The sequence below is a fragment of the Rhinolophus ferrumequinum genome, chromosome 27, assembly GCF_004115265.2.
Source record: "Rhinolophus ferrumequinum isolate MPI-CBG mRhiFer1 chromosome 27, mRhiFer1_v1.p, whole genome shotgun sequence".
Classification (NCBI taxonomy): domain Eukaryota; kingdom Metazoa; phylum Chordata; class Mammalia; order Chiroptera; family Rhinolophidae; genus Rhinolophus; species Rhinolophus ferrumequinum.
Window position 1 is genome coordinate 12,286,483 of NC_046310.1, and position 16,040 is coordinate 12,302,522.

At 39.6% G+C, this 16,040-nt stretch overlaps 2 protein-coding genes across 3 annotated transcripts in view; one reads left to right on the plus strand and one right to left on the minus strand.

Annotated features, from left to right (window-relative positions):
• The window catches only part of AIDA (axin interactor, dorsalization associated), a 31,284-nt gene extending 19,845 nt beyond the window's left edge, over positions 1-11,439 (minus strand). The window contains exons 1-2 of the mRNA XM_033099381.1: positions 11,060-11,439; positions 5,697-5,766 (exon numbers count right to left, since the gene is read on the minus strand). Coding sequence (XP_032955272.1) covers positions 5,697-5,766; positions 11,060-11,169 — 180 coding nt within the window. The 5' untranslated portion in view covers positions 11,170-11,439. The remainder of the gene's footprint in view (positions 1-5,696; positions 5,767-11,059) is intronic.
• A 35-nt stretch (positions 11,440-11,474) lies between these two features.
• BROX (BRO1 domain and CAAX motif containing) overlaps positions 11,475-16,040 on the plus strand; it is a 19,818-nt gene continuing 15,252 nt past the window's right edge. Inside the window, exons 1-2 of one of the 2 annotated variants that reach the window (XM_033099379.1) lie at positions 11,475-11,792; positions 14,287-14,403. In XM_033099379.1, the coding sequence (XP_032955270.1) occupies positions 14,303-14,403 (101 nt within the window). In that variant the 5' untranslated portion in view covers positions 11,475-11,792; positions 14,287-14,302. Of the gene's footprint in view, positions 11,793-12,170; positions 12,275-14,286; positions 14,404-16,040 lie in introns of those variants that run through there. The other variant, XM_033099380.1, reaches the window with a different exon arrangement.

Consider the following 16,040-nt stretch of genomic DNA (forward strand, 5'->3'; position numbering starts at 1 on the left):
GATGAATGGTGGCAAATTTTAGTCAGATCTGATTTATATAATATGAGCTTACAATATATATAAATAATAGGGCATAGTCCTTGCCTTTAATAAGCTTATGTTCTGTTAATGTAAGATAAGACACATCTAGTCACTGTAATATAAAAAAGAGACACTGGATTCTATAAGCTTCAGCCACGTAAGCCGTTACATGTGCCAAAGAAACAGGACAAGACACTGTGTCAGGAGTTAAGCTCCGTGACTGGGAGGGCTTTTAAAACTAAAGAGCATCGAAAACTGTTATGATCCAACTGTTTCAAGTCCCAAACTGAAAGCAGCGGGAGAGAAATTTGAAATGAGAAGTGGTGGTGGTTGGGGACAGACGGGGGCCATTCTAAAGGGGACCTTCAATGACTAGCTGAGGAATATGTTATTCCTTCAGCAGTAAATTCCACAGGAGGTTTTTGGGGAGAATAACTATCCGACTTGCCCTTTAAGAAGACTGTTGTGACAACTGTATCCATAGATTGTGAAGTAGAAAAGGGAAAAGAGTAAAGGGAAGATGAGGCAGGTTATTTCAACTCTCCAGGTAAATGGTAATCAGAACAAGAGCATGAATGACTAGGGTGGAAATGAAAGGAGGAGACCCATAGAAGAAACATCTGTAAGAGCACGCCGATGAATTATGCCCATTGAGACTTTCAAGTCCTTCCAAAAAAGACATTAAGTATTTATTAGGAATCAATCCAAACCATAAAAGTGAAGTATTTTTGTACAATATTTGCAATGGCTTCACAATGAAATAGTCTGGAAACAAATGACTTATTTTTCTAAATGTATTGACAACTTGCAAAAGTTTAGTAAGTTGGATTTGGTATTTTTCTCTTTTGTCAATTTTCTTTGCAAGATAAATGAGGAGCAATGAGGAGTAACAAGCATCGTCCTACCCCCTGGCACGTAGGCGAGTAGGCACTATGCAATTATCATATCAACAATAAACAACCGGCATAGCAACTCACAAAATAAACCACTACTGAGCAAGATATGACACTTGGCTAAGGAACAAGTAACAGCATTTAGCTATATTCACAATCTAAAAATTCCTTTTAATCCCAATGTAAGATTTTAGAAAACACCCAACTTCATTCTGAAAATTTGCATTTAAAGATCACATTTAAATATGGTAACCGCAAAAGGATTCAAGATGCTCATAGAGCGGCTGCATAGGAACCAGCAATCGTCTTTTCCACATAGTATCTAATATGCCCCAAATCACTGTTGTTCAAACATTACACTCAACTCTGACAAACATTAGTAAATCCTTTTAAAGACAAATATAATAACATAATATAGTGATGGCAATAACTATTGGCACTTACTAAGTGATAGGCCTTCCTAAGTGATTTACAAATATTCATTCATTTAATCATCACTATAACCCAATGAGTTAAGATACATTCACTTTATAGATGTGAAAACTGAAGAGAGTACCTTGCCCTGGACATCAATGTCTTCAATAAAATAGCAACATATACAAAGCAATACTTATTTTAATACTTTTTGGCCATACTTTTTAAAAATGGTTTTTAAAAAGGATTTTGCCTGTATTGAGATGTGTCAATGAGTAAGTCTTTAAAAATATTAGTTAACTCCTTTCCCGTCTTTACTATAAAATCTATTTGATTTGATGCTTTTAATTTTTAAGGTAAAATGTAGTTTTAACAACTATTAGCCCACTAATAACCTATTTTGAATGTAAACATTTCCTCAAGTTAAGCAGAAGCAACAGCTTTTTACACAGAATCTACTGAGCTATGGCAAAATACCAACAGGCATTATTCATAACTATTTTAAGAAACCACACCCAATAGCAGTATTAAAAAAGGAGTGAAACACTATCATTTTCAGATGTAGCAATGACTTTGAGAATATGTAGCATTTATTGATGTCAAAATCAAGGGCTTGCCACTGTAACTGTTTCATCTTTCTTGGAAACAAATGATTCAGAAAAATGAGTGAGAAGCACAAGGTCACTTGTGCCAGAGTCCAACGAGTGACTATTAACTAATGTACATTAAGACAAAGTACAGAAGGTAAGTGAAGTTTAATTTTAGAAAGATTTAAATTATTAGCACTTCATTCAAATTAAGTGCTGATGCCTAATATGGTATAGAAATGGAAAATGTTTTCATTTTCAGAATACTATCTATTTTACTTTGTCATTGCTAGGGAGACTGACAACTCAAGAAGAACAACTAAACAAAAAGATGGAATAAAAATTAGACAACTAAAGAGCTAAATTATTTTGCTAAAACATATTCAATTTAAACAGGTTTTAAAAATACACATGGTTGAAGTAGTATGGTTTCAATCCAGATTTAATTTTTTACATTTAAGCAGCCAGTCATGTACTCTGTAGCTGAGGGGAAGCAGGGAGAGGAGCAAGAGGGGGGAAGCAGTGGAAAGGGGAGACCTATATAATATAAAACAAGCATAGAGTGCTGGAATTCTCATTACCACCAAACTTGATTCAAAACAGGGAAAGACTTTCTAAGCATCATGAGACAGGATGTTCTATTCTGCCCAGAAACTTACATGAGAAAATCTACTACACCAAAGTAGGGAATTTAATGGAACGAAAGCTTTTGGCAGCTATTCTTTGGCTACTAAACCCAGTTGTTATTATGACAAAACTATTGAGAATTGCAAGTTAAGTCAACTAATCATGAGGGAGGATCAAGTAAGAATCGTAAATTTTCTCATTTTCCACCAGAAATCTTTGAGACTATTCTGAATAGAAAATCCATATGAAGATTATTATCATCAATTAATAAAGTTTAGAGAGATCAGTAGTTCTGCTTTAGAGTTCTATCTTTAGACTTAAATAAATATGGTGAAGATGTACATATTATCCTCTCAAAAGTTAGGATTTCTCTTATCTTAAAATAATAATCATGTATGAATCAGTATCAATAACCTAAGATCCAACATTATTCATCAAATAGTTCTGAAAGCTTACTGTGAGTTAGACAGTGAAAAGCTTCATAAAGAAAGCACTTTGGAAATATGGCTGGTTATTTAAAAATCTTTCAAAGTCACACAAACTACTGAATGGCTGGCATGATTCTCAAATTTGTCACTGCTACAAAAATAGGGAAAATAGTAAAAGCATAAAGAATATAATTCAAAATAGAAAACATAAATAACAATTTTGCTTAGAATAATGTAAGGAACGTTCTCCATTTTCCTCTTTTGAGGAAAACACAATCGAGTTTCTTCTACCTTGGCTTATGTGCCAAGTCTGGCATTCAATTAATTTTGCAGACCTAACAGTTGGTTTCAGAATTTCCCATAACGTGCTCCTTCAGAACACTACACCCAGTGAAATGTTCTGTAAAGGGAGGACAGGGACTTCCAAAAACAAACAAATTTAAGAAATACTCTGTTTCCCAAACTCTTTAAAAATTCAACATACACACTAGCATATTAAAAGCCCTGACAAGTCACAAACTCTCTCTGTTCAAAATGACATCTATTAGTTTTTCAGAGCCAATGTTCTCCAGATCACGTCTGGAAAAATCTTTGTTTTCTAATCATTTAGTAACTTGGAGCCACTAACCTTTTCCTTATGTGACATTCAAATCAGGCTGATATGTCACTATGAGTTTTTTTGGCTCATTGTGAATGTTTCACCTGTAAAGAAAACTAAATTGGCAAATGCATACAACTTGCCTTCGAGTCACAATGTATAATAGTACGTAAGTGATTTGGAGGTCCTTCTCCAAGCCCAAAGAACAGGCAGGCAGGCAGGCACAAGTTCTCTCCGTAGTTATAACTGCCAGCCACAGATGCCTGCCAGGCAGGTGTTATAAATAATAATTACCTCAGAAATCAGGCCTCCAGGAAAGGAAGAGGTACAGCATACTTCCAAAGTAGAGGTCACAGAAGATTTAGAGATACCTTTTGCGATCAGTCAGGGTTATTGAACCCCTCATTTCATACATAAGGAAATGAAGGCCCAGAGACAGTCAATGAAGGCCAGTGCTAAAGACTGCAGATCTCAGGCTCTTTTATCTACAAGGTGGTGCTGCCTCCTGGGCCTTCTAAAGTATAAGATCTGTGGGGCTAATCATCCTATGACAAAGCTCATTTCGTGGTGGCATTTTTCTAAAATGTAGTATGTTTCAGGTCAAAACTTGTTATTTGAGGTCATGCTGCTCATAGGTCCTATACCTAAGGCAACAGACGTTGCAGACAAGCATGTAAGTAACTCAAGGCAAATAGGTAATTAAAACATGGGGGTCATTAAACTTTTTTTTTTAATTCCCTAAGCTTTCATTTTGTTTCCATATCCATAACACACTGTTAGCTATTAATTTACATATTCAGATAACTGAGATTTTGTTTCAAAATTTAGGTGTTTTAACTCTCAATGCAGTAATGCCAGCTGATCACTTCCTAATCAATTCCTAGACAGATTTCACAAATCTTACAGAAGTGATAAAGCATACAGTCTTTGTTCCTTTCCTTAAGCAAACCAGTTATTTCTGCTGTGGGGATTATTTTCCAGGGCTCAAAACCAAAGTTTCCTAAAATTTATTGTGGGTATTAGCAGTTATTAAGGAAAAGAGAAAAATATACTTTTAAACTGTAGCAACGTGTTGTTTTAGTTTTCAACACAAAAAAAGTACATTAGATAATGTTGATCCCAAATACTTAAAAAATGCAAATACATACTAATTGGTGTAAGAAATATGGTTAACCCTAATCATATTATAATATGTCATATCATAAATATTCTAAAAAACCCAAGAAAAAATTGGGTTTTTTTTTCTTTCCAAACTCCTATAAATATTAGTCAAATTAATACAGACCTACAGATTAAAGTTATTTAGGCTTACTTAAAAAGTATGCAAAAAAAAAAAAATCACTCTCCCACTTCCACCCCTTGCAGAAAATACGAATTAATGAAAGCAAATTAAGTTACCATAGTTTTCACAATGTCTCTTCTTAAGAGAGGAGAGAAAAATTGGCACATTAATTCTTTTTCATTATCTATGAGATTAAAATTTAACACTAGATACTTTGAGCCAGGAAAGAAAATGGGTAGTTTCTTCCCATTTCTTCTCACTCTTTAAATCTTCTTAAAGTATCCCATTTTTCATCATCTCTAACAGTGCAAGGAATCAACTTGGCACATTAAAATTTTAATTCAAGGAGAAAGAGCACCATTGAAACATTTTTGCAACCTTATGCACTTATTTTGCTGACAGTCTTATGACAAATTCTTGAACTAATTTTTTTCAGTGGTGGTTTTTTGTTTTGTTTTGTTTTTTTTTTAGTTTTTTGTTTGTTGGTTCTGAGAGAAGACAGAGGAGTTCAAGTTCAGAGTCAAAAGTAAGTATTGAGGTGGGATGCAATTACTCATCATCAAACTCCAGTCTCTGCACTCCTCCCACCCCAAACAAAGTGTGGATGATCTCCACGAAAGTTAAGCAAAGACTAAATGGCTGAGTAAAGAAATTCATGAAGTGAGAAATTCATTAACTGGTAAATCATGTGGTATCTCTCCTTGATCACTTAATGTTTGGCAAAGCATAAACTATCATTCTTTGTGCTTAAGTATAACAGTTTTTGTTTGTTTTTGCTTAACGGATTCAAAACACAGAACCCTTTTCATTTGGAATCTGATGTGTCTAGGGACTATTTTGTGGTACCTTTTGTTCTTCTGTGAATTCAGAATTATTGTGTTGAGCTTGGGCCTCTTTTTGTAGATGTCTTGCTAATCTGTAAGAAGAAAAAAAATACATATTCTTCAGAATTGAAGAAAAGCAAACTATCTCAAGTGCAACAAAGTGAAACAATTTAAATCTTTTTAAAAACACAATGAAGTACGTAATACTTGGTTCTGTTTTCAAAGTATAAATTTCCATTAACTTTAGAATCAAACTCTATACAATGACAATGAAATTAAGATACAATACTTTTCATACCATTTCGCTGAGACAAATTTCAGCTCTATGCAGTAAAAACAGAATCCTAGGGCTGGAAAGAATCTCAAATGGTATCTACTCCAACTTTCTTTAGTATGCATGAATTTCTTCTATAACAAACCAATAAGCAGTGGTCCAGAAGCTGCTTAAATACCTCCAGCAAGCACCAACAACAGTACCAACCAGAGAGACTTTATCAGTGTATCATTTGCTGATAAGATTAGTTTAAATTACAGCCATGCCAAAGTGATAATACTCAATCAAATTATACTTTTTTAAAATTCTGGAATGGGAAGATCTTTTTAATTAAAGTATAGTGGACATTCAATGTTATATTAGTTTCAGGTGTACAATTTAGTGAGTTGACATTTCAAATTATACTTTTAAAAACACTTTTTCATGGAAAATAAAACATGAAAATTACTGTTTGCCCAATTATCATCGTACTTAAAGGTAGCAGCTAGGACTTGGGTGAGTTTTCAAGGATATATGTGTTACTAGTCCAACTCAACAATAAGGATCCAAAGCAATTTCTGAGACAACAAAATCCAAAGAATTGACTCTTACAACTCGACAATAAAAAGACAAATAAGTCAATTTAAAAATGAGCAAAGGATTTGAACAGAATTTCTCCAAAGATATAAAAATAGCCAATGAGCACATGACTATTATATCATTAGTCATAGGGAAGTACAAATCAAAACCATAGTGAGATACCACATCACTCCCACTAGGACGGATATACTTTTCAAAGAGAAAAAAAAATAACAGGTGTTGGCACGGATGTGGAAAAATTGGAATCCTCGTACATTGCTAGTAAGAATGTAAAATGGTACAACCAGTCATTGTGAAAATGAGTTTGGCAGTTCCTCAAAAAGTTAAACACAGAGTTACCATATAACCCAGCAATTTCAAAATCCTTGGTATATTCCAAAGAAAACTGAAAACATATGTTCACACAAACAAACCTATACACGAATGTTTACAGCATCAGCATTATGTAATAGCCCCAAAGAGGAAACGCCCAAAATGTCTATCAGCTGATGAATGGAAAAATAAAAAGGAGTACATCCGTTCAGTGGAATATTATTTGGCCATAAAGAGGAATGAAGTACTGATACATGCTACAATATGGATGAACCTCAAAAACATTATGCTAAATGAAAGAAGGCATATGCAAAGACCACACAGTATATGATTCAATTTACATGAAATGTCCAAAAAAGACAAATCTTTAGCGACAATATAGATGAATGGTTATCTGGAGCTAGAGTGGAAATATGAAGTGATTACAAATGTACACCAGGGATCTTTTTCGGGTGATGGAAATATTCTAAAATTTGATTGCAGTGATGGTTACACAACTTGGTAAATTTACTAAAAATTCATTGAACTGCATATGTCAAATGTGAATTTCATGGTATATAAATTATATCTCAATAGTTATTTTAAAAACTTCTTAAAAATCCTTGGCAAAAAATAATTTTCTAAACCCATAAATGATTGTACCATTTTAAGACTCAGTGAGACATGATTCTGTCCATTGGGGTAAAAATCCACATACTTTGGATATCAGATGAGCAGGGAAAAGAGTTGCCATTCTATTAGTAAAGGTGAGAAATCTTTCCAATACTCTTCTCTAGAGAATAAACTCACTTTCCAAGGATATCTACTGAAAAAAACAGGACTATTCTAAGGGGCAGTTTTAAATATATTTTAAGCACATAGTAAACAGGTGACCGACAGCAATCCATGAGAGAAATCAGTGCTTCTCAAAAGTGAAGGACCCATTCTTTTCTCCCAATCTGTTCCAGGCTCATACTTTATAAAATATAAGGAAACCTACCATGAGGATGTCAAATTGCTATGAAGTGTCTACATCTTAAATCACAATTTATTTATTTATCTCATTGCAGACAAGTTTGCTGACCAGCACTGATCTGTGGACCACACTTTGAGAAGCACAGATACTCGTATAAGGCAGCGTAAAGATGATTAACAGCAGGTATTATCCAGTCTTCAAACTCACCCATTCACTTAACAAATATTGAGCATCCATGTGCTAGATTAATACCTCAGTGTTGATCCTGTGAAATATCTGATCTGAGAAACAGACTCCACACCACTCTACCATATGGTAAGTGGCACGTATCCCCAGATTGCTGAAAGAGGCTGCCTGCTAAATGGAGTTGTTTTTACCTGACCATGTATATTTTGGAGATCAGTTTTAGTTGTGCTGTAATTTGTTTAAATCTTCCATCAGTATTTTGGCATCAACTCTTTAATGTTCCCACAGCATACTCCTGAATCGATCCATTCAACAGAATACAATATTTATGTACTCTCTAACTAATTATTTAATGATAGCCTAGCACTAGTCTGGACAGTAGGTGTACAGTAGAGAATAAACAACCCCTTGGATACCCTACCCTCAAAGAGCTGACCTTCATGGGGTGAAAGAGACAGTACACCAAACAAATAAATGAAGTATGTTGGATTTTGGATGGTGATAAATACTGTAGAAAAAATTCAGCAGGATTAGGATGTGCAAGACTGAGTAGAGGGGTTCGGGGTGGACAGCAGCCTTTGCAATTTTAAATAGGGTGGCCAAAGAGGGCCTCACTGAGAAGTATTTGAACAAAGACCTGAAGGAGGTGACCAAGTGACCCAAGCAGACAATGAGGAAAGAGTGCTCCAGAAAAAAGTATAAACGCTGTAAGCCAGAAGCTTCAGGAACTAACAAGCAATGTGGTAGCACTTACTCTTTTCATACCCGATTAATTCTAAAATTCTCCTTTAGACAATCAGTGCTTTGAGGGTGGAAATCAAATCTCACTGGTCTTTCTATCCCCAGCTCTCACTTGTTGAGTGATGAAATTGTCTAAACTACAGTATGTTCATTCCCTCCAACACCGCCTCCCACAAATCTGCTCCTGTGTGTTATACCACCATAAAGACATTGCTGCCTCCCCCCACATTAGAAATGCATTATCCTATCTCTTCCTCTTTCTTCACTCTCAATGTCCTGTGACTATATCCTGTCAATTCCTTTTTACATCACTTAGTAGCCCCCAATGGTATTTTTTGCAGACTTCATCCCAAACAGATAATTCAAATAAAAAAGACAATTTGCCTTCACTTCAACCTCATGTTATATGTAGCCTGTATGTGTACAAAATTTAAGCCAATCATTACATCTTTCTATTCAGATCTGACACTGGCAGTTTTTAAAATTTGAGAACTACTCTGAATGGTGAAGTTCAAAAGTGAGTACTGAGGTCCAACAACAGATTCATATGTTGCCTATTACTCTCATTGAGACGTTTCTAGAAGTTCCAGCTAAACAGCCTGCGTATTCAATTTTCCTTTGTCGTTTCAATTGGACATGGTATTCTTCACTTTCCATTGTGAGGTCTGCTGTTGAGTGCCACCAGCTGCTAAGTCCCCACCAGATAACAAGCGAGGCAGCTTTGTATTTCAGGGTTATGTGAGTTTGGTAAACAGTCAGAACGAGTACACACAGGTGCTCCCTGTCTAACTGGCTACAGTATGTAAGGATATGTTCTCTGGTATGAAGGAAATCTAATGTGTCCAATTCACATACACAACGCATCTTAAGTAAACTGTCTTGAGCACTATGTAGTAGAGCAGAGTTTGAAAAAAAAAAAAATCCCAGATTTCAGAGAGAGAGTTTTGTGACTCTAGGTAAGGTTTAACCTGAGCTTGGGTTTCCTCATTGCGTAAAGTGAGGATAAATATTCTCATTGAGTGGTTGCAAGAGCAGATGATATCAAGTGCAACTGCAAATCAAAAGCTAGTAGCTGTTCTACAAGGCAGAATGGCCCAGAACATGGTTGTTTTCAGGGTTTTTGGAAATGACAGGCAATTTCAAAGTCAGGAAGATTGGGCAGAGAACATCTACACATTTAAATTACCCTAATGGTCGGATAAAAAACAACTATTGTAGAGAAAGGACAAACGCTTTAAATCTTCCGTGTACCAATCGTGCGTTCTTTCCAGATTTTACTCACATATGGTAAAGCCTCCAACAATAACTTGCTTTACACCAAGGAATAAAGAACGGCAACACTTTGCAAACAGCATTTTAGGAGGCAGTTATTTCCAGGAAAATGTGCAAGAATCTAAGCAACGTTTTATATGTACGTAAATCTTGTTTTTTAATTTAAAAAAACACCCCTGAAGTTTTGTGGGGGGACACCAGAAAGGGAAAAGAAATCGGACTTGGGCCGATCAAAGAAACTGGTACCCAGAGGCTATACATTACACACAGGAAAAGGAGGAGGGATCCCAGGAGGGAGGGGTGGCTCCCGTGCGCGGTCTATTAATTCACATTTTGCTCTCTTCTGTTCACATCCTGCGCGGACTCCACCCAAAGCAACCGAGCGAGGGGGTGGGTGGGACCCACACTGCCTAGCAAATAACAGTCCCAGAAATCGAAACGGAATCGAGGTGAACAGGGAAAACACGGCTCACCAGAAAGAGGGGTGGAGAAGGGGCGCGAGGGGGGACCCTTCCTTCGGCTGCTGCGGCTTCCCGGGGGGACCTCCCCCCCGCCCCTCAATCGCCACCAGTTAGTTCTCTCCTGCCCTACACTCGGGAGGAGGATGGCACCGCGCACGGAGCCACTCAGCCCTGGAACGTGGGCGGAGAACACCCACGTATTCCTCGGAGATTCTACAAGAAATTGAGGGGCGGCAACCTGAGAGAGGCGGAGGAGAGGAGGAAAGGAAAGTGACTGCAGAGCGGGGGACCCGTGAGACCGTGGAAAGGAACTCAGTAGGTAGCCTGATGGGGCCGGCGCCCCGGCAGAGAAGGGGCTACCTGTTGAATGGAACTGGCCTGGTGGAGGCGGAGGGGAAAGGAGGGCGAGGATCCCCGGAGAGCAGAGCGCGGTCTCCAGGGCAGCCTGGCCGGGGCCGGGGCCGGGGCGATCTGAGCCCCAGTGCCTGCGGGGCCCCACCCTGAGAAGCCTTGGCTGCCGATACGGGATGAGAGACACCGACAGAAACAAGGGGGAGGCGGCCGACTGGAGCCGGTCTGGCCCGCTCCGGCGGTTAGTCACTCACATCTGATACTCGTCTATCGCCTCCACCAGCTGGCCCCAAGAGTCGAAGTCGGCGCCTCTCCTAAAACTGGCGCCCCAGCGCTGCAGTAGACTCCGGGTCACCTCCGACATGGCCGGTCCCCACCCCGTTCCCTCCCGCCCCTACCCCAGCGAGGCCGGGCTCTAGGGCGCCATCCTCCCCGGGCCTGGCCCCGACATTAACAGGGCCAGAAGGAACCGCTACGGTCACCACCGCCACCCGCCCAGGAGCCGCCCAAGCCCATTTGCCGCCACAGCCAAACTTTGCGGCTCCAAGGAGGCCGCCCCGCCGCGGCCCCGCCCCCGAAGCCCCGCCCCGGGTTAGGTTGAGGCCGCCCCGCCCCCCCTAGCGGCCGCTGGCGTTATTGCATCTTTCTCGGCTGGGGAGGCTGGGCCACCTCTGCTCTTCGCCTGTGGAGACGAGGCTGCAGCTGAAGAGAAAAGACTAGGGCGGAGCAGCTAGGAAAGGGTCCAGGCACAGGGCGTTCGGAGGGGGATGCGGCAACGCGGCAGCCTCCGCCCTCCAGCGGCGCGCACGGCCGCCTCGGGAGCTGTCATGGCCGCCTGATCACGTGACTCCGGCTCGGCGCAGGCCCAGTTTCCTGTCGCTCTCCCTCCGTAGCCTAGTTCTCCGCCTCCCTCCCTTTCTCGCTTGCCGGCTCGGACACTGCCTTTCTTCTCTCGGGAGGACTGCTGACCGGACTCCGAGAAATCCGGTAAGTATGTCAAGAGGGTGGGCGTTTCCTGGTAATATCCCTGCCCCTGTCGTTCCCCCGGGGCAGTACCAAGCAATGGGGTCACCTTTCCACCTTTTACACAGTATTCATAGACTCCTGGGTCGTGTTCCCCAAAACTCTCCTTCTAATACTTGGAAACCAACGAAAGAAACAAAATCCTTAATTGGCTCCGTGAATCAATGGTATTAACAATATCAGTGGTATTATCCCGTTGCCCGCGTATCCACTGGCATAGGGGGGCGTCTGAGCTAAATATGGGGTTTGTTTGGCGGTCGTCGACCCGCCCCTCTCGGGTGGATAGTATCGACTTTCTACAAAAATGCCTGTTGAGAAAGAGGGGCGCACTGAGGTTAGCGCCTGCGCGGGTCACCGCCCGCCGCCTGGACCGGGACGGGCACGGGAGGAAGAGGCCGGTGGTAAACAGGAAGTGGGAGTTCCAAGGTCCGGGGGGCGCCGCTCAGGTAGGTTCCCCGGGAGACCCAGAGGCTCCAGAGTGGGGTACCCTTGTCAGTAATCGAGTCCTCCTTGGGGGAGCGGGTTAGGTGGCTGCGATCGGACTATTGTACTGATGGCTCTAAAGACATTTGCACCTGCGGGTGGGTGTGGCCTTTCCCAGCCCCACCCTCCGAATTCTTGAAAGCTGGGGTACTGGGTGTCAGAAGGGGAAAGATGGGGCCAGAGCACAGAATATCTGACTTGCTCTCTTGGTTCCTGCAGTGAAGATAGGTATACAGACCTTGAGACATTTTCATCCAGGTAGCGGGAGGCCGCCTTTAACGAGAATTTGTCGAAAATTTGCTGTCACAAAATTAAGTGTTGTGTTGTTTGCCATTGTCTCTACAAGGCTTGGTTTGTGTGCATGTAGACGCTGTATTAGTTTGCTTAGATTAGAAAGGAAGTGGACCTGGATCATGTTGAGAAGATTATGTGTTTTTTAAAAGGACTTGTTAAGTGTTTTGAGTCATAAATGAACTTGCTCAGTTTTTCATTGCGTACACAATGCATTTTCTCTTCATTAAACATCTAGCGCTCTCTAAAACCGGTTTTGTCATGAATAAGTAAATAGTGTAAGGGAGGTACTTAAAGTAGGTATTTTATACCCTGTGCAGCCCACTTTTCTTCCCATTAAGAAAAGTCGAACGACATTGCATAATGTGTTCAAATTAATTAAACCTCATCAAAATTTCTTATCGATTACTTCCTGGAATCTAATTGCTACATTTAAGTCTTAAGCTAGACCTTCCTGTAAAATCTGCATTATCTACCCTCATGGACTTTTAGGAGAGTGGCGGCATATGCTTTTTTTTTTTTAACCTAAAAAATTAATTTTTTTTAAGTTGGCAGTTTACTTGAGTAGTTTTTGAATTTTGGGGTATTTTTTTTTTAAGATTTTTATTGGGGGAGGGGAACAGGACTTTATTGGGGAACAGTGTGTACTTCCAGGACTTTTTTCCAAGTCAAGTTGCTGTCCTTCCAGTCTTACTTGTGGAGGGTGCCGTTCAGCCGAACTGGCAACCTTGTGGTTGAGAGGACGCGCTCCAACCAACTGAGCCATCCGTGAGCACAGTGGCAGCTCAGCTCAAGGTGCCATGTTTAATCTTAGTTGCAGGGGGCGCTGCCCACCATCCCTTGTGGGATTGGAGAAGTTGAACTGGCAACCTTGTGGCTGAGAGCCCACTGGCCCATGTTGGAATCGAACCGGCAGCCTTTGGAATTAGGAGCACGGAGCTCCAACCGCCTGAGCCACCGGGCAGGCCCCTTTTTTTGGTTTTTAAGTTATGGATCAAGTATCATGGATTTTTTTTTTTCCATGAAGATACTGGTTCTTATTAAGTATTCTGTGGAAAGCGTATTTATAGAACCTAAACCATAACCAGTCAGTTGGTGGGAAATATAGTTAACTTTTTTTTAAATATAGTTAATTTAAAACCTATTTCTCTCAAGTAACCTTAGCAGACTAAATAAGGGTCACCATTTGAACGTATTTTGGAAATTAGGACCACATTCAGCTGGTCCTGTGCACATCTCATTTGCGGCTGTCCACCTAAAATCTAGTGCTTTGCTCCTCAAAAGTATAGTTTGGGAACCAGCAACATCAACATCTCAGATCGTAACTCAGACTGTTGAATTAGAACCTGCATTTTAACAAGACCTCTCACCTCCCCAGGTGATTTTCATGTACATTAAGGTCTAAATATTAATATTACTGTTCCCAGTATACTTAACATTGCAGTTACTGTGGACAGATTTCCAAATGCTCCTTTTTAGTAGGCCTGATCTAAACATAGAGTATTTTATATAGACAAACAAAATTGACTCACAGCAGTGAAGCATTTTATTTGTATATATGTATATATATTTTATATAAAATACATATCCTGTAGTGAAATTTTATTTAAAAATAGTTTTATACTAACATTGTTATTAACTGTGTTATTTAATTTTTATACGTTATGTACTTTTTTGTTTATAGGAAACATTTGGAGAAAATGACACATTGGTTTCATAGGAACCCATTAAAAGCCACAGCTCCTGTTTCTTTTAACTACTATGGCGTAGTGACTGGTCCTGCTGCTTCAAAAATTTGCAGGTAAGTTTTAGCCAATCTCAACAAGTATTGATTAAGCCACCCTTAGATATAAGGTACTTATTTAGGTCCCAGGGGCAATATACAACTATGTAACACACTGTCCTTAACCTTAGACTCCTTATAAACTTATAAATGGTGTGAAGAGTTAAATCATAGATTATTTAAACTTTGGCAGTCATCTAGGCCAGGGTCCCTAATTTTAGATCAGGGAGTGAGTCCCAGAAAGGCTAAAGCAATCACAATATGAGTTAAGCTATGTATTACAGTAGTACAAGAGGCTCCACAGAGTTGTGTGTGGATGTCGTTACTTGGGCAGATAGTAAATTCATGGGATTCTGAGCAGGGAGAGACCCTATGACCTGAACAGCCCCTGGGGTGTTTATATAGGAGAAAGGACTTGATCTGGAGTTTGAATAAATTGAACAGCTTAGATCAGCGTTTGGCAAACTATATCCTGCAGATTTGTCCCACTGTTTTACTTATATATAAAGTTTTATTGGAACACAGCTGCTCTACCCCCATTTGTTGACATATTGCCTTTGGTTTCTTTCTTCTACAGCAGCAGAGACTTTATGACCCACAAAGCTTAAAATATTTGCTTTTGAGCCTACAGAAAAACTTTGCTGACCCCTGATTTAGATAATAAGAAGGGAGAAGAGAAAGTCATTTCTGTCAGGAAAACTTTAGTTCTAGAAATAGTGGGTAGAGCAGTTTGGAACAAAAGAAATACGCGTAGATGCAAGAGATATTTTAAAGGAGTCAACTGGCTAGATTGATTTGCTCTGGGAAGTTGAAAAGCGTTCAGTCTTTATGAGATGTAGAAACTAGATGATCAAGACATTGAGGGTACCAGTACAGGAAAATCAAGAACTCGAGTTGCTGCTTTTTGTGGAAAGACGTAATTGGAGCAGAAGGTAGGAAAACTGGCTTATTAATCTGGACCAGCAAACTTTTTCTTTAAAGGGCTAATAGTAAATATCTTAGGCTTTGTTGCTATTCCATATTTTTCTTTGTTCAGTTTTACACACACACACACACACACACACACACACGCATGCGTGACAAGTTACAGGTTGTAGTTGGCCAACCCTAATCTTAGACTCCTAGAGGTTGGTCCCAGCTTAACTGTTTTATGTGTAACATTGGGCAAGTCTCTTAACTTCTGTGTATCTAATTACTCATCTATAAAATGAATAGCCTAAATTAAATATTTCTAAGGTTTTTTTCTCAAGTTCCGTAATTTTAAGATGAATACAACTTTATACAAGTTAGGTCACAGGTGGTAATTGAGCACCTACCTAGAAACAACTAACAAACTATTTGAGTCTGGAATTGGCCTTAAGAATTCAAGTTTTCTCCTAGTCCAGGAATTACTTCTTCCCACCTTCTAGTTAAATGACTCAAAAATGACAAATTAATAAGGTATCCCATCCCATTTTTCTTCAGCTGTATATAATTGTTGGTATATACTTTCTTGAAATAAGCCTCCTTAGAACTGGTACCAATGAATAATAAACACTCCATCTAGACCATTCAAGATTAAGTCTGTGCTGTCTTCTAAACAGCACTGCTACATTACAGCCCTTCAGAATCTTAAAATACTTGAAATGGTAGTATTGTTTCAAGTCAACAAAGTA